We start from the raw sequence: 18,691 nt of genomic DNA, 5'->3' as shown, positions 1-18,691 counted from the left end.
TGCTCTTGCATTTTGAGCTAAGTAGTGAAGGGGGTGGGGGATGGAAAAAAGGGGGACTATTTCAGGGCTAAGCTACCAGAAATTCTCAGACTACTTAATTTGACCTTGTTCACTAGTTAAATGCAATCCAGGATTTTCCACCTCTTCCGTATTTTCACAGAAATGTTTTCTGCATTAGAAGCTGGGTTTTTTTTTCTTACTATCCTCTCTAAAAAACATGCTTCGGTAAAAGAAATACTTTGAAATCTTGTGGGAAGATTTTTTTTATATACCTTGGTGAGGGGTGTGTCCTTTAACTAAAAGTTGGAAATGATCTACTCTGTTCCACATCTTTGCACGTATCAACTGTGGCATCTGTAAAGCAATATCTTTGTTACTACAGTAAAACAAACACAGTTGAAATGACCATATCTGTGCCAAGAGTTTACTGTTTCTCCACAATGGCCAAAGTTTTTTGAGCACTAAAACTGCTGTTGGCAAACCTGTATACAGCTCCTAGTCCCGCTGCCAGCATGTCCATTGCACCTCTGCACAGTGGAAGCTGGGCCCTGCCAGGGCCAAAGACTGACATGGTCAGACTTCACATTAGATTTGTTTTAAGCAGTGCTTTCAAGCATTTGGACATTCTTCTATTTAATTTCCTTCCTTGGCACCATGTAATACTGTTTTATATATATATATATATATATATGTATGTATGTATGTGCTGCTACTGCTGTTCCGTCCTCTGTGTTTCTCCCCCCACCCCCATTTGATAGAGCAGCTGCTGTTGGGTGTAAATCAGTGTTCCTAACTCTTCGAAATCAAGGCTTTTCAGGAGAGATGACTGTCAGCTAAAGTTGTTCAGTGCCCTGAAGTCTCTGCATGTGGATGCCCTGACAGTAAAGCTGTCCATCTTTAGTAGCTTTCATTTTTCAGCAGATGGGCTGTGCTCTAGAGTTCACATACTATTAGACTTTTTTGTTCTTTTTATGTCAGTGTGGGCTAATGCATTTCTTTAGATTTTAATCCAACAGCGAAGTTACATTGGTTTAATACAATGGGTTTTTTGTATCATCTTTTTTCCTCCAAGTTGGATTTTATTTTCAGCTCTGACTCTAGTATTTGTGATTTCATAATTTGGGGCTTTTTGCTTGCTTTTCATGTTGTTTAAAAAAACCCAAAAAACCCTCCAAAAAAACCCAGAACTACCCACACACAAAACTCTGTTTTGCTTAGCTCATACAGTATTTCCACTTGGCTCAGAAGATGTGGATTTGTGAGCTGAGGGAATCCTCATTTGGCTGGTCACCCGAGCTTTCTTCAAGAGCATTAGAAGGCTCTACAGCTTAAGTTCATCAGAGGCCTGACCTGCTCTAGTTTTAATGAGATTTATTATACGTGTACCTTTTGGATTCTATGGCTTTGATCTTCAAAACAATCTGTATAAACCTGTGAGTAAAAGCAAAACTGTTGACAGAAAACTGACTCTTTATACTGAATCTGCCCTGTGTTAAGATTATTGATTTTTGAGATTAAAATAATATCCCTTGTGCCGTTGGCATGCAACTTAACTGTGTTGTTTGACTAAGTGTTGTATTCATGCTTCCCTTCTTGGTTCCTCCAATACTCCTTTTCAGAATACCACATTGATCAAACCCTGATATTGCAGCTCAGGCTTGGAGAGGGTGGAAGAACAAAACTGGATGTTGCAGTTGATGGGTGATTGTGTGTGAATTATTTTATGGACACAGCTGCAATCCTAATAGATGCAGGAGAGATTGGGAGGGGTGGGTCTTGGCCAAATGCAAGTGTGTATTTTCCTTAAAATTGCCTTTGACTTTCACAAAAGCTTGACATCATTTAATAATTTCAGTTTTGTTAGCTTAAAAAAACTGAGAGTTTTTGACTTGCTCCAAAACAAGTTCCTGTGAACTTTCAGCTTGTCAAAAACTGTGGGACTCCAAAGCCTCAAAGGGGATCTGGAGGTACCGGAGGGGTATAGATGTGCACTAGTTCTCATTGAGTGAAGGCGGCGCTGGAGAACGTGGGCAACATGAGCAGGGAAACTGGTGTCTGGAATGGGAGTATCAGGGTCAGTCTCCAGAGCTGCAGGGTGTGGGAGATGCTGCAGTAGTCTGGCTTAACTTCGTTCAGTTCGGTGACTTCTATGGCTGTGCTAAATCTCTGTGGAAGATGCAGGTTGATAGGTCTATAGCGGAGATGGCCAATGAACACAGTGATTTGACTTGTTCCACCAAGATTTGGCAAGCTTAATGACTAGGTGATCTCTGGAGCAGTGAAGAAGTATGTGGCTTGTCAATAACAGAATTCAGGAGCTTTCCTCTGCTTGCGCTGGGTGTTTGTACATGCAGCATTCAAGTCTGCTGAGGCAAATGCATCGCTGGGTATAACGCCTTTCTTTTTTTTTTTTATAAATGAACCTATTATTGGAAGCAGAGTGCATAATGTAATCTTAAAATAGCTACTCCATGAATGCAGAAACATTCCACTTCTGACTAATCGGCCATTCAGAATGAGCGTTTAAATATGCACCAGAGACTGAGCGGCGGCTTTCCATATCTGCGTGAATGGAGTTAGAAACATATTGCATCTCAGAGCTGTGCAGGCACCTTGCTCCTTGTTTTGTCCTCTTACCCCACACCTGCTTATATCTCAGCGTAACTGGCTTGGGAAGCACAAAGCACATTCTGCTTGCTGTCTCTTTGGTTAGGCAAGCAAGCTGATGGGGTTGTTCATTCTCACTACCCCTGAGACAGGATCTTGGAAGGACAAGGCTGATAAACAGTCTTCAAAACCAGATTTCTATTTCTCTTGATTGTGAATGACCAGGAACACAAAGAGCTTATGGTCCGAGTCCTGGCTCTAGTACATAGCTTGAAGAGCTTGGCAAGCACCAGGGAGCCCATGTGCAGTGTTTTTTCTCTGACCGGCTGCTCCACAGCAGTGCGCGCTGCTCCAGAGCCTCTGGCCCAGCTCCACAATGAGAATAAGACATGCAGATATGTGTGGGGACAGGATCTGTGTGATCTGTCAAGCCTGTCCCAGCTTAAGCATTTCTCTTGCAACTGCTCGCTGCCTGCCCAGGGGGGTGGTGCCAGGTTACAGAGAGCTCCCTCCCAGGGGACAAGTGCCATTGGAAGTGTGTATGGTCTCACCCGTCAGAAAGGGTCTCACTTTCATACAGCCCCTTGTCCTCACCTTCTCTGTGCTATAGGAGGGAACGGGCAAGACCATTCCTGGGATTCCTCGGCATATTCGCTAGGTGTGTTTTAGTTTTTCTGCAGGGCAAATACACGTCTTTGCTGGATTAGACTGTTGATGCCTCGCACACAATGAGACAGCCCTTATGGTCTGCGTGTGCCCGACAGTATATTGCACCGGCCTCTCCTGGCAGGCTGAGCGCTGAGGACCGCCTGCCTGCTTCTAGAGCTGCCTTCGGGGATTCAGTGCTAAGGGAGCTGGCTGGGCCAGATCAACCAGGCAAAGTCTAAAGAAGTGATTTTTCTTTTGTTGATCACTGTTGCTCTTCCAAATACCACATGGCCTCTATGACTATAATTGTATAGCCATCTCATTTAGAGCTGACCTCAAAGGCAAGTCCTCCTCTCCTCCCAAAAAGGGGAATTTTCACATAAGGGCTTACACTGGTTTAAGGCTGCTTTATCTTAGTATAGCCTAAACCTGTTTCTAGTTATTTTAAGGCAGAAAGCAACTGGGGGATTTGGATTGGACTGGATGATTGATTCCTGCTGATTTAAGCAATCCATAAGGAGTGCCTTTTGCCCTTACCTAGCTAATCTTAATTTCCTTTTCTGGCATAGGCAGTAGGTACTTACTCTACGCTGTCTCTTGCAGCAGGACAAAGTTCTAGGAAGTGCCATACTCTGAGCACTGGCTTCTGCAGCTCTGCTCTTCAGGTGGTCATTTATGCAAGGCACTAGCCAAAGGGAAGGGAGAGTTTTAACTGGATTAACCTCAAGAAGAGAGTGTGAGGATTTAGGGATTAAAGAACCAAAGGCAGCCGCCAATCACTGATTTAAAACCTGTTGTAAGAGAGCCAGTCTCTGTAGACTGGAAATACAGTCCTTTCTTACCTGCATAGTGTTGAGATTGGCAGCGTTTTTACCTTTGCGGTGTTAGGGAAGATGGTCTTAGGGATGCAGGATATGTCTAGGGTGTTTTAAGACTTGTGTATTGATGGGAAACTGTTCATAATTGGCAACTCTTTAAGAAAAAACTATTGAAGCATTGAGTGTTCTGATGGGGTCTTAAACCTGACACTCGGAAGGTGTGTTGGTGGCTTGCTCCAATATAATGAGAACATCTGGTTTCGATAGACTTGTAGCTCTTCTAACTTCATGCACTCCCCTTTTGTACCTTCTACCCTTGCCCTGAAGTGTTTCTATTGTCCCATATATTTTTTTTCCACTGATGCTGTTATGCATCCCCTGCAGGGAAAATCCTAGTAGATTACAGGATTGATAGTAAGATTGGGAGGCGTGGGAGAGATCAACAAAAACCTGTTACTAAGGAGACAGGAGTTTTAGCATTGTGTCTCTAATGGCCAGTCTGCCGAAGGGGAAACAGATGGTACAAAGGAGACTGGGATTATATAGACAAGTACTGCAGGGCCACAAATCTGATACATCTATTGAACTTCTAGGGGTCAGGCAAATCCAGTCTTGTGCCAAGACTAATGTGGCTCCTTTGCCTTTGGCACAGTGGTTCTGTCTTTCTGTCATTAAAGGTTGTTCTGGACAGTGGGCTTCTGCATCAGCCACTCCTGGGAATAACCAGGTTTGACATGGCTTGAGGACAAGTGGCTGTATAGAAGTGTGTCCCTTCAACAGGTCAAGCTGTACCCACTGCCAGTGGCCCTTGCATCCTGAGAGGGGGAAATAACCAAACAGGACACTACATTCTGGTTTAGTACAGCTTTTCTCCTGTTACTGATGCACACATGTAGGAACGTGACTTCTTTTCTATCCTGGGAGGGTGGGTGGTAGCCACAGTCGCTCCCAGCTTTTGACACAGCCTGGCCTTTATTGCAATATAATGTTGTGCAGAGGCTTAAATTTCAGGAGTGATGCTCCCAGCCGTGTGCTGCTCGCCCGGCGCCTGCTTCCCCTCCTGCTGTCTGCCTGCTCTCTCTGGAGAGAGATGTGAAACGACACTGCTGTTCTGGAGTGAGCAGCGGGTAAATAAGCAAAGGCAGAATTCATCCTGGCCGAGGAGGAACAGTGCTGGAGTCACTTTTGCAAGAGACTAAGATCTGGTTTTCTTGTATTTAACTTTCAGGCTCTAGAGAGCGTGGCAGTAAACAAGACACTGATTCGCTCATAGATGGAGAGTGCTAGATGACTACAGTACTAGAATTAATAGCTTGACAGCATTTCCTTTTTTCCTTTTCTCTCCTCCCACAGCAATTTGGACTGATACCCAAACAAACAATAACAAATAGATTTTTGGAGGAGCTGGCTGGAAGAAATAACAAAAGTCAAGGGGCACTTGTTATGCAACTTTGTTCTGCTTATATTTGACTCATCCAGAAAACCCTGTTCTACTCCTCAGCTTCACTTTCTTTTCTTTTTTCTTCAACCCCTGTTGGAGGAGATGTCATTATATTTGCTGCCTTGCTTTTGGTCCCTCAGAGACTGCTTAGACCCTTGTATCTCCCGTTGGCTGTAGGCATGCGGTGCTGAAGGAGTGTAGGCAGAACTCTACTGTGGAGAAACAATGTACAAGAGCCCGTAAACCAGCTTGTATCAGGCAAGAAAATGGCTCAGCATGTTGGCTTAGGTTCCAACAGCATGAGACTAATACCTGGGTGTATTTTTTAAAGTAGTGAGTGATTCTGAGTAGTTTATAACCATTATGTTCTGGTTCTAGTAGCGGTGGTCCCCTGCCAGGAGTGGGGCAGCTGGGAGGTTGTTCTGTGCCCTGAGGACGAAGGATGTGAACGAGGAGTACGCGTTGTACCTTGTGACTCCCTCTGCAGTCTCTTGCCAGGGAATATCTTCAGGCGTTCCTTTCTCTCTGCTCTCCAAAGACTCTGCTTTGTGTCCTGCATGTACAGAAAGCTGTCCCAGCAATTCCTTTTGAAGTTCCGCCTGAAACGCTTGGATTATTTTTTTTTTTCCCCCTACCCAAATGGAGGCTAGAGGTGAAGAGACTTTCCTGCCAATTCCTCTTCTGATACAGCGTCTAAACTCCTGCTGTTAAGCCTCTACCAGCCACTTCTGTTCTAGATATGTCACTGCAATAGAGCAGGACTCCCCGGCTGTGCTCTTGCTTGAATCCAGAGTTACGCAATAGCAGCCTGCGAGTGCCAACGCAGATGCTGCTCCATCCAGACATGCTGTACAATGTAGTTGCTTGGATACCTTTTTTTTCCTGTCTTTCTCACAAATGCTAGGTAACAATTTGCAACTTGTAATTGTACCATTGAACACAGATTCAGGTTAAGCAGTGTTAAGAATTTGAAACATTGATGACTTCCTCTCCATATTGCTTTTAGAGGTGGAGTATCATGGAATTTGAAAAAATTGAGTGTTGCTCTGGTCCCTTTTCAGAGTCTTTATTTCACCTTCTTAAGTGTTAAATAACTTCCCACTTTGAGATATTTTTTTTTCGTTCATTATTGACGCAGTAGGCCAAGGGCCTGAAGTGGCCTCACTGCTGGTGCTTATAGATCAGGTAGGTCGTGAAAATTTCTGTGCTGCTCCTAATTCATCCACTGTGTCGTATGTTCATTACGTCAAGGGGAGATTTGACAGGAGCTTGCAGGGATTGGATCTCGGAGGAACTGAGTGGGTGAGAGTCTCTTCTAACGTTCTGGCAGGGAGAAAGATGCTTGTGTGTTACAGCCAGCCACTTGGCTTTAAGAGCATACTGCTGAGCCGGTACGGGGTGGAGATGAAGCTTAAATATGTGCTTTCCTCTGTGCAGTTTAAGGCAAGCTGTCAAAATGAAAAGCCTGTGCCTGGTTATGCTGCTGCTGACCAGGAATTAGACTTTTAACAAGATAGCTGTGCTGGCACAGCTTCGTTCTGTGGACAGAGCTATGACGTACATAGGAATGGTATCCAGATAGCTCTATTCTTGTCCCATTATGGGAATAATATATTTCATATATGTTGCAGGTGAATCAGCATTGCTTTAGTGACTATATATATATACTATATATTCTGGGAAAATTCAAAGCTGTGGAGTTGTAACTTGAACTGTGCCTGTGCAGAGCCCTAGAATAAATGTAGCCGGGATACAAATGAGGCTGCTGTGAGTGTGCACCAAGGTAAACTAGATGCGAACAGGAAGATGGCTGATTGCAAGACAAAGACCCTTCCCTTTGCAGTGTACCTCCCTTCCTTCCACCCTCCTCCTCCTAAAATAGCCCTTCAGCATGAGGAGTGAAAAATCAAATATTTCCATCTTTTAAAAGCACATTTAATGTTTGCTCATTTCAATGGGCAACTGACTTACTGAGTTAAACCAGAAGCTTGTATTGTGCATCTGCTACATCTGGTCTATCTCCTTATTCCTTGTAATGCGTAACAGTATTGCTCATGAATGATAAAAGATTATCAGCTGCAGTTCCAGGTCTCCAACTTCTTTGCGTAGGGCTCATTAGCCAGTTTGCTTTTCAGGCTCCTTCAACCTTGTTTTAGTTCTAGCTGTCTTTTTTTTTTTTTTAATGCAGCAGTTCAGGAGACTCTCCCAGCTGAAACAGGCCCAGCTTCTAAGGTGAAGATGTCAGCCCTCTGGGTCAGGAGGTGCACATGGCCATGCTGCTTCTGAAAGCTCCTGAGTACATTGGGAAGTTGAGCAAGATTGGTGTATTAAACAGGTAGTGACTGGAGAGGGTCTGAGGTGTGAATGTCCATCCTTCATAATTGCATAGGGACAATTTCATGCATGTACATGTGTCACCCTGCATGAATGGATAATGAACGGCTGCTTGTTGTGGTAACCTAGGATTTCATTTTAATCACAGACTGTTTGTTGTGTAGAAGCCCTGCCCTGAGATTCACCATTGTATACATGCATATCTTTGACTTGGTCCTAGTCAAACTATACCCTTGACATCAGCAACAGTTCCCAGTATGAAAACTGGAGTCGTAGCACCTGTGCTTACACAGCAAGTGAGTTTTCTTACATTTGACCCATCACCATAAGCATTTGTTACTGTTGTAGGGAAACAAATGCTTCTAGATTTTAAGATTTCCAGCAGACAACTTCATTAGCTTTGCCTAAAAGGAGGTTAAGCAGGTATCTTCAAGGTTCTGGGAGGCATTAAATCTAGCAAAGCACCATAATTATGTTAAATATCTGCCTTTTCTCTCATACTTGCACAGTGTTGAAAGGCCTTCTAAAAGTTAGAAAAAGGTCTATTCAGGGAGACTAGATTTTTTTTTTTTCTTAGTGTCTGTAATGTCTAGAGATGATATGCTACTACACGGTTTTAGAGCGAAGTTACTCCTTTGGCGTAGGGATATTTAATGTGGATATCTGTCTACAATGTTTGTATCCTTTTTTTTTTTTTTCCCCTTGGGTGCACCCTGTGATTAAGGCAAAAGCTGTTGTACTTCCCATCAGGCAAGCTTATTTCACTGCAGAAATTCAATTGACAGTAATCTCCTTTTTAATCTGTTCTTGTGGTGTAGTGTAACAGGCTGTGTCACACTGTATTTCTCATCCTGACACTTGTTGTACCAGTTGGTGGCTTCTAATTTTTGTCTTTAAGTGTTTGAGTTTTATTTCTGCAGATTTTACTGAGGCCTAACCTAAACAAGGTTTGCATAAATCTCTTAGCTCCAGCGGGAAGATGAAAGCTTTGATAAAGAACTTGGTTTTTTTCTCTCTCCAGAGCAGGAGCACAATGTCTTTGACCTAAATATACCAATTACTGACACAGCAAAGTGATACAGAAAACAATCCAGAAGGAATGCCAACCTCTGAATGAACACTTGGCTGTAGAAAGCTATTGCTTATGTGGAACCTCAAACACAGAAGTGTGAGGAGGAAAACAGTGTTCATTCAAATGAACACTATTTCATGCAAATAGTGATGGGTGAGAGAGAAATGGCTGGGGAAAGCTGCTTGTTTACCTATAGCTTTGGAGAGGTAAAAGCACTGTGCAAAACACAACACAGTCCTCCCCTTTCCCATTTGTGGCCTGGTTTGCTCAGCTTAGCTTTTTGAAGAACTTTTATGTCAAACAAAGGCTTCCTGGCACCAACTTCTATTTTTAAGAAGTGTTTGATGGCAAATGTAAGTATTTCAAAAAGTAGCGATGAGCTAGCTCTCTAGAGCATGTTAGGTGACTTTATTAATTAGTTTCATAATTTTTAGGAATGGCTAAGGTTAACCATCTCCAGAGACTGAGGGATTCTGAAATGAACTGGTTTTCAATTCAGCTTTGAGACCTATGCTCTCTCTACGTGAGTACTTGCACATTGCTACCATGTTGATGGTTTCCATAATATACCAAATAAATCTGTTTGCACAAGCTGCTGCAGATTTCTGGTTATCTTTGTTCTCCATGTTGCAGCTGTGGAACTTGCAGACTCTGGCTGCCTGGTTTTTTGGTGGTCAAATCACTCTTTTTAGTACCAAACTGCTACTAGACACAGTCAGGCTGCAAATGGTACCTGATACAGTTCAACATGCCCCCTCTGGCCCTGGAAGCTCTAGCTGGTGAATTTGTGTGTACTCTTGGGCTTCTTGAAAGAAAAAGGGGAACCTTTTATCAACCCAGGTTTTCGAGTCAACCCTTGTTTCTTTTTACCAGCCAGAGTGTTGTTGCTGGCACTTCAGCCTTACTGCAAATGCAGGATGTGTGGGCTTTTTGCTAACACAGTTTATTTAAGAGATTGATACAACTCAGACTACTGTATGAAAGTGTCTCTGCTACAGAAATGTGTAATAGATATTTGGCAATCTGACTCAAACATTTGTCTGTCTTTGTTCCAGCAGATGATTTAAGATTATTGATAGGACCAGCCTTGTGCAGGGCCTGCTGTTGAATAGGCATCTGTCAAATATTTCATCTCAGAAGGTGTTGAACTTCAGTTCTATGTGATGTCCCAGGGACCAGGATCTGTGCGTGGACTTCAACGGCCTCTATTCAGTTGCTTCTTTGGGCATCTAATGCCAGTCCCGTGCGGATGTCAGATACCCCAGGGCATCTCTAATGTCACCATGTGTCTGTGTCAAGAGTTGAGCTGAGCCCTGAGGAATCTGAACATCTAGTGGGTGCTCTTATCTCTAGGTGACTTGTATGGCAGTAGAGGAAAGGCTGTGGCTGCAGTAATGGCACCCTCTCTGCAGTACTCAACCAGACTGGGTTATCCATGCGTTGGGCAATAGTTTGGGGAGGGTGGGTTTTGTACTGACTTGCTTAATACTTGCTGACACACAAGGAGAGCTCCTGTATGGAGGAGCTTGCACTGTACTGTACGACTGGAGCCCAAACAAAGATACACTGGGGGACTGGTGGATGCCATGAAGAGGAGTATTTGCGTGGTTTAACAACTGGATCGGTGCCTGGATGCACAGCCTCTGATTTGACTAAAGCAGCTGCCTTATTCCCAGCAAAGGTCATGTTCAGCTCAGAGGCACTTAGTGTGTGTTTGAACAACTGGATGGGATCTAGCCAAGGGAAGGGTAGACCTCTGAGAACTAGAAGATTGCTCATTTAATTACAAGCCTTTTCTTTGTAGAACCTCCTTTGAGACTGGGTCCGGAGTTGTTCACATGATGATGGCTTGACAATGTTAAGTAAAAAGCCTCTCCGATGGCATGGCTACATCTGAATCTTGCTGTGGGTTTGGGGGGATCTGTATTAACTAATTTTCTGTTGTATAAATAAGAAGCTGCCAGTTGCACTTCACTAGGAGACGTGAAAAGGCTTCAAGTTCTTTGTCTCACGTAGCTTCTCGCAAAATAGCGTCTGCATTCCCACTCCTGTACAAGGCCTCTCTGCCTCTGTTAATAAGGATCTTTTTAAAAAAGAACAATATTGACTTTGAAAATTAACAGCTTCAAGAAATTAGAGTTGTTTCACATCCACTTCTTGCCTCTAGCTTCCTATGAGGAATTCAGGATCACTCACTGCTGGTGTTTGTTATTGTGCAGGGGATTCCTATAATAGGGGAAAGCGTAGCAAACAATGAAAATATTGAAGTTGCCCATCCAGAAAGCAACACCTAGCCAAGGTTTAGAAAATGGAGAAGAGGGAGACAAGTTCTGTACCATCTGAAGTGTGCACATCACAGCTATGAGCAAAATGTTGACTTGTGGGGTGAAAACTTGTCTAAATTGTCAGTGTTGTCTTGATACTGATTGCTGTGACCACTCACACTCCTGATAAAAACACTTCCCAGGTATTGTCTATATAGTCAGGTATGTTGGCATAAAATAATATGTAGCAAGCAGTTATTAAATTGGAATCTCTTTTAAGGTTTGAAAGATGCATTTTTAGGGTGTAATCTGTGTGTAAATAGAAATGTAGTGCATCTTAGACTCGTGACTTATGCTAATAATCATATCTCTTACAGTAAAAGAACTTCTTGAGATGTTCCTAATGTTAAATAGAGGCAGACAGCTCCAGTCCCTGTATGTAAGAATGCAGATTGAATCTTGTTTATCATTACATCAGTCTGCAAAAAGGAGATTTATAAGAGCAGAATTGTTTGCGTGACATGGAGTGACTCCCACTGTATAGAACAGAATAGCACTCAAAAAATTTCTCTCCTCTCCCTTGCCCTTTTGATGACAGATAGTTGGCAGTGGATCAAAGCACAAACAGGATTAATGTTTTGCATATTCTGTCCTACATGGTCTGAAAGGAGCAGAGATGGAATTTTTCATCTTTGACTTTAAACTGCATTTAATATCGTGGCCTAGTTTAGAGCTATGCGACTCATTCCTTCCACTTCCCCCGAGGCCTCTGTTTCTGGTCAAGGAAAGCAGGGCATGACTCCCTCTGGACTTCATCAGTGCTGCTCAGCTTCCTCCTCGTTGCAGGCTGGTGGAGGAGGCTGGTTTGAAGCTGGAGCAATCCAGCATCAGGGATCTGCAAGTACTGTTTGTGGAAGGAGCTGTCTCTTGCCCCTCTTGCTGTGGTTACAGCACAGGTGCTGCATGGCCTGGGGAACCTGGGGCTGGGCAAGATCCAAGGCTCTTGCTACCGCCTGTGCGAAAGCAGCTTTAAAAGCTGAAGTGGGTCACTGTCACAGGTCACACCTCCAAATGGCTGGTTTCGTGTCCATGGATGCTGTCCAAGCATGTTCCTTCCCAAAGTGTAAACTGCCTTCTCAAAGATGTCCTCAGAAAGGAATATTTTGATCCACTTTTTGGCTGATTAATTGTTGCACTGGCAGCAGTACTTCCTCCTCTTTGGAAATATGCTGAAAATGGCAAGAAAATTTGAAGGTGCTTGTTTTAGTAGTCGTGTCAGTATTGGAGTAATTTCCTTCACTGAAGCTTGCACTTGACCATGCATTGGGCACGTCTTCTCTGTCCTGCCCTCCCCTCTAGTGGGGTGACTTGTCATTGCAGCTTAATTTTGGCTGGCAGTTACTAAGGGTTTTGTGATGTTTTGCAGCTGCAGGATTACATAGTGCCCGGAGCACAGTGCAGAGAAGTGTCACAGTGCAGAGAAGTATACACTGGATGGTAGCACAGGCTTGTGGAAGAGGAGAAGTTGTAGTGGTGGGATCTGTGAAATATGGGAGCATTGGCTGTATCCTCTCTCATCCTGAATGCCCTCTGTCCATGAGAAGCTATGGATGCATTTGCAAAGGAGATAGATGGGTGGGATTCAGATACCTGAGTCTGGCCACTCTGTCAGAACAAAACATGAGATACAGGGAAGGAGTAGGGTGCAGGCTGGTCAGAGTTGCTGATGGGAAGAAGAGGAGGTTAGTGAATGTTATTTTTGTTCCAGATATCCATCGCCAGTACCTGGGATGCTTTCTTGCTCAAATCACACTTGTCTACAGTTCTGTTTTTGTAGACAGTCAGCTATATTCTGAATAGATGTGCTTCTCTCACAAATCTGCTACATTTATGTCTAATATTAAAGAGAACTTGTAAGAGCTTCAGCAGAGACAGATGGTAATTGATTGGGCCATGTCTAGCCTCCTCCACACTGAGCTCTTGAGGGCTGAATTTTGAGTGGAACTAAGATAATGAACTGCATATTTCAGGATCTTCTCCTGTCGTTTGTGGGACTCCTGGCTATAACATACCAGGCTTGCCAGTTGCTGTGACAAAGATTTTTTTGGCATGTGGAAATGGCCATTCATTATAATACTAAAAATGTTTGCATAGCTTGGGTTCCTTAACAGTGCAGTAGAGACTTCAAGTGCTTTTTCAGTTGTTTTACCTTACTGTGGGTTTGAGAAACTTGTTCTCTAGCCAAATACATGCTTTTGAGCTGTATTGACTTACTGAAAAACCCCATCATGTCTTTAGCTATCCTGCATGTAATGAAACCTCTTCCCCTCCCCTCCGACATCTTCCTCTTGCCCCCCAAGTCAACTTTTTTGTCAACCCACAGGGGACTCACTGGAGTTTGTGCTCTGGCAGGATCTGAGACATTCCAGCGGTAACAAACACACCCACAACAGCTAATGGTGTTTTCAGCAGGACTTGAGATAAATAATAAATTTGTTCGAAGGAGTCTTAACTGCACAGCTGATGCTGGCTTCAAGTTTCTTGTCTTGCTGATCTTGTTTAGGACATTTAGCACACCAGGTCCTTAAGGTGATACAGCATCCTGGATGAAAGGTGTTGTGGTTCAAGTATCTTTCTTACGCTTCAGTTTGTCATCCCCATCTAACACCATCCTAGTGCTGTGAGGCTGTTCGATCAGGTCATGCAACCCAAAGTAGTGGGGTGGGGTTGGGGATTGGGCAAAGCCAGTGATGGTAACTGTAGTGCTAGTGCCTTTCTCGGTTTAATAGGGCTGATGATACTTGACTGACCCTTCAAAGATCTGAATCCTTATCCTGCAGATCTTATGTGGGCGTCTTATTTGTGGTTTTTTTTAACTTCTGCTACAAGAACTTCTAATATGTGGTCCGTTAAGGAGAACCCATTGAGATGTGTTGTGAGTTGTCCACTGCTCTTAGCAACTAGTAGTGTAAAGGACATGCCACATCCCTCTCGTTCTCTAGAAGCTAGTGCAGAGTCTGCTCAGGATAACTCAGAGGGACCTGTGCCCTCAGACAAAGGGGCAATAGACGGTTGTCCACACTGGCATAGCCTGAGGTGAGTTTAGAGCAAGCTCTGCCTGTTTGCCATACCTGGTGTGTGGCACTGAGGAGGTGGCCTTTGTGGCTTCTGCGGTGACATCAGCTGCCTGGCTAAGAGGAGCACTGTGTGATCTCGGGGATTGGAGCTGTCCTTTTCACCACAGTATTTTCTACTCCAACCCACTTGGAATTGCCTGCGCTTTCCAGTACTGGAGTGAGAAATGTATATACACTCTCCTGGGAGGTGCTAGTAATTAAGATTACAAATTTAGGGGAAGAGGAGCAAGGTGAGTGTTACTGTAAATCTGGTCTCAAAAGAACCCTCTAAGACCTAGTTTGAAGTTTTAGAAGGCAGGCATTCTTTTTTGCAGCACTGGATGGACAGGGGATCACTCCACCTAACATGCATACTCTAAAATAAAATAAAAGTTCATCCTTTATATACCTTAAAAACATGAATATTCATACATTTTCCAAGAAGTCTCTGCCTTTCTGCCTATTACATTTATATAATGCTGGCGTTGCAAAACTACACTATGTGTGCACGGGTGTCTCGGGTGGTCATCGGTGGTGGTTGTTGACTTGGCCCCCTACTCCTTTTTCCTTTTTATGGTCACGAGTCTTTTGAGGACAATTTCTTCTCCTTGGATATTTCCCAACTCTGTTGTCCAGCCAGTTGTTCTTTCTTATCTGTCTTGTTTGAGCAATTCTGCCAGGATGTATCTACTCTCAAGGTTAGGATATCTTCTCTGTACACTTTAATCACTCAGGTCTTGTTAAATACGAAGTTAAACATTGCTTGGTAAAAGAATTTCTCAACACAAGGGGGTATGAGAAGTATTTAGGACTGAAGTAGACTTTCTTTGTTTGCTCTAGAAATGCAGGTACTTACTGCTTTCATGTGTGACAAGTAGTTAAGCACTAGCGAACTGCTTGAAAGTACTTGATGTCTGCAAATTTAAAAAGCTGCTACCACCTGTCAAGCCAAAATAGGCCAAAATGTAGAGTGAGCAGCATGGCCCATTGAATAGCTACTGCCCATGAGGTGTTAAGCAACACAGTCAAAATGTGTAGAAACTTTGGCTGTGTGGGGAGCACTGATCGCCAGGACAGCTGTCCAGTGTCTGGAGCCGTGGACAACAAACAGCCTGGCTCAGATAGGTCCTGAGCCAGTGTGGTTATTGCAAAAGCTTGAATAACAGAGAGTGACTCTATGTCATTGGATTCTTCTTTAGCAAGGCCGGTCTGTATCCCAGAGAGCATCCCAGAGCGTCCTGCCAGCCAGAGAACGCAGCTGACACTTCATCTCAGGAACAAGAGTTTGGCTCCCTGGTCTGAAAGAGCTCTGTGGCTGTTCACGTGATGGCTGCTCTTCGTCTGTGTATTTGCACCCTTCTGACTGTGGAGTTCATTAGTGTTTTTGTCTTGAAGGGGTCGGGAATGCTAGCTTCCTTACCGAGGTGCTGAGCTAATTCTAAGGTACGATGAGTAGAAGGTATTCCTGCCAGCTCTTGCTTGTTGTAGATGGTTTGCAGGTTTTAACTTGAGTTTGTGGTTGCAGGTGGCTCCAAGTGAACTGCTTCATGGTGGTGTTCTAGCTCTGTTCTTAGACGACCTATAGCAAGCATGCACTTTCTAGTTATATCTCACAGATTCAGATCATTTAAATGAGAGAAACAGAATATCTAGCAGGCGTATCAGCATTTAACTCTGTATTAAACAATGAACTGAATATGATATTTGCATCCAGTAAGCACAAAGAATGTAGTTCAAAAGATTCTCAGGAAAAAATCCATTTATATGGATATCTTATGGAATCTTAAATTTTTCCACTCCTCTCCCTTTCTGAGCTTGATGCTTGATTTTGTAAATGTGTTTATTGCAGAACCTTCCCTTCCTCTCCCGCCCTGGGCAGCAGGCAGGTACGTGTCCTCTTTGGTGGGGCTGAACGAGAGGCCTGGGGATGTGCAGTTCCTTATTTCCTTTTTTCCACTGACTCCATTTGGAATTGACATTTATCTTGTTCCCCAGCCTTCCCCCAGCCCATGAAATCTCTTGCACACCTTTCCTTAGTTTCTATCTGTGTGCCATGATATGTAAAACAGACCACAGTGTGTGCATGATAGAGCATCTTCCAAACTGCTATCCTGAAGCAAGCTGAAGAGGAAGAAAAGGTAGTTTCCCGTCTCAGAAGAGCTGTACAGCCTCCCCCAGGGTTGTTCATGGGAGAATGTTATCAGAGCCTGTTGCAGAGGCGTTGGGGCAGGGGGTCGTGCTGGGGAGGAGAGCACCGTGACTCTGTTGGTATAAATTGAACTTCATCCTTGCGTGAAACACCATCACTCTCTGCTGACATTTTGGCTTCAGGGTTTCAGCTCTTCTGCGGGTGTTTGCAGAAAAGCAACTCTGGACTTTCTTTATCCCTGATTTCCCCTTTCAGAATTACAGTAGAAGTACATCATTTTGTGTTTGTCTTCAGAAGTATTAAAAAGTGACCAGTGAGTTCAGGAGTAATGCAGTGAACGTGACAGTTCACTCTACTTTTGCCATGATACAACATGTGCCAGCATCTTTGCTCATAAGAGGATGTGTTCATCTTAAATGATGATGGGATGAGTGACCAAAAAAGGAGAGAAATGGAGTAACTGCTGGAGCTTGGTAACAAGTAGAAAAGAGCTCTCTAACCAGTTAGGAAAAAAAACCCAAGCACTTCAGAGAATTAAGTGCCCACCACATGACTTCATTAGTAGAACATTAACACCCTGTTGTCACAGTGGCACAGGTCTCTTGCAACCACCTACTTGCTGGTTTATGTCTTGAAAAAAATGACCAAAATACATGGTGCCATACTGAGCTCTTGATCTTCACTGTGGGTCAATTCTGTGCAACTCCTGTTGGACCGTACCCCGCCAGCAGATGGTGGGTGCTCACGGGAGAGGAGATCTTCTGCAGGAGGGAAGCCCAAAGCACGCTAGGAACAAAATTATCTTTTTGCTTCCTTTGTCACTTCATGCTGAACTTGGGTTTTCTTGGGATGCCTCTGCCCTGACCAAACACTTGGTGTGCTTTAAAATGTGTTTGCTCCTCCAGAGCTATACGGAAACGATAAGTTTGCAGTGATAGAACAGATCCTATACCCCATCTCCAGCCAGTGCCTGTCAATGCATATGTAAATGTACTGTGAAGCAGAATTAATTGCTGAGATCTCTCTACTGAGGTATTGCTTTGGGCTTTAGTAAAATTCCACAGCACATTAGAGATTGTGCATATTAATTTTGCATCTAAAGCAGCATAGTATCTCTACTTTCTAGTCTTATCTGTGCCCACCCAGTCTTATTTGGCAAGTTTATTACTTGCTGGCTTTTTGGATTCTTCTACTTGGTTGCTAACACTGGACTGTGAATTAATATGATCTACATAAAGGTGATAAAAATGCCAGAGTTTTTTGCCCAGAAGTAAACTATGTGTTTGGCTCTCGGCCGACCTTGTTTGGCAGGGGTCATTGGAAGTCCATGCAAAAGCATGCTAAATCCTGCAGTGGCAAAAATTCTTGTAATTCTGCGTTTTTAAAAGGGTTTTGAGAGAACATGAAGTGACAGCTGAGCAGAAAGTGAGTTCCTCTGTAGTGACAGCTACATGCAGAAGCAATGAGAGCTTCCTTTGCCTTCTGTAATCAAAGCAGTGAAATGCAAGTCTTTGGATTCTGCATATATTAAAGCATATTAATTTTTTTCTCCTTTCCTATGTATGCAGGAGGCAGACAGTGGGGAAGAAGAATGCCGGTCCCAGCCCAGAAGGTAAGACTCACTTGAGGCTTGCAAAGAGTCCTCGAGGATGCCTTTCTGTGTGAAGTGTTCCACAGGGGTTTTTGTTGTTGTTCTGGCATGTTCTGCAAAGGTACATCACTTTCTGCCCATTGCTAATGTTACACAACTGGTCTATGTGTACTGTACTGAAAAATCTATTTAACTGTGGCCTAAATGATGCTCCCAGTAAAGGGGTTGCTGCAGCAGGGAATGGGAAAAGTCAGATTACATGCTAAAAAATATATATGGGGAACAGTTTCCAAAGATGTCAGTGAGTGTATTCTCCAAACTGTTGTTTGCATCCAGAAAGGGGTGTCTTGCCTGCAGACATGTTCTAAGATGGTGATGCTCCACTTCTCTGTGCATGTGGAGACTTCGCTTGTATCTTAGGAACAAATCCTGGTTGTGTTGTTCCTTAGCTCACTCCAGTGTCGTATGTTATTAAGATTTCATCCATCATCAGAATATTCTGAGAGGCATAACCGTGCTAATAAACTCTTGTTCTCTGGCTAAAACATCTCTGTTGCCATCAGGAGCTGAATTGGATAGCAGAAATATCACAGGAGAGACTTCAGCGGTGATAGTCATCCTCTAGCTGTGTTTTTTCTTCTGATTAGGCCC

The 18,691-nt window shown here is 43.6% G+C and overlaps 1 protein-coding gene across 3 annotated transcripts in view; it reads left to right on the top strand.

Annotated features, from left to right (window-relative positions):
• Positions 1-18,691, top strand: part of SSH2 (slingshot protein phosphatase 2) — a 105,030-nt gene that overhangs the window by 17,802 nt on the left and 68,537 nt on the right. For 2 of the 3 annotated variants that reach the window (XM_074845433.1, XM_074845435.1), the window contains one exon: positions 18,018-18,061. In XM_074845433.1, the coding sequence (XP_074701534.1) occupies positions 18,018-18,061 (44 nt within the window). Of the gene's footprint in view, positions 1-7,702; positions 7,850-18,017; positions 18,062-18,691 lie in introns of all 3 variants that reach the window. The other variant, XM_074845438.1, reaches the window with a different exon arrangement.

Source organism: Strix aluco, chromosome 19, assembly GCF_031877795.1.
Source record: "Strix aluco isolate bStrAlu1 chromosome 19, bStrAlu1.hap1, whole genome shotgun sequence".
Classification (NCBI taxonomy): Eukaryota; Metazoa; Chordata; class Aves; order Strigiformes; family Strigidae; genus Strix; species Strix aluco.
This window is presented reverse-complemented; position numbering and strand designations above follow the sequence as displayed.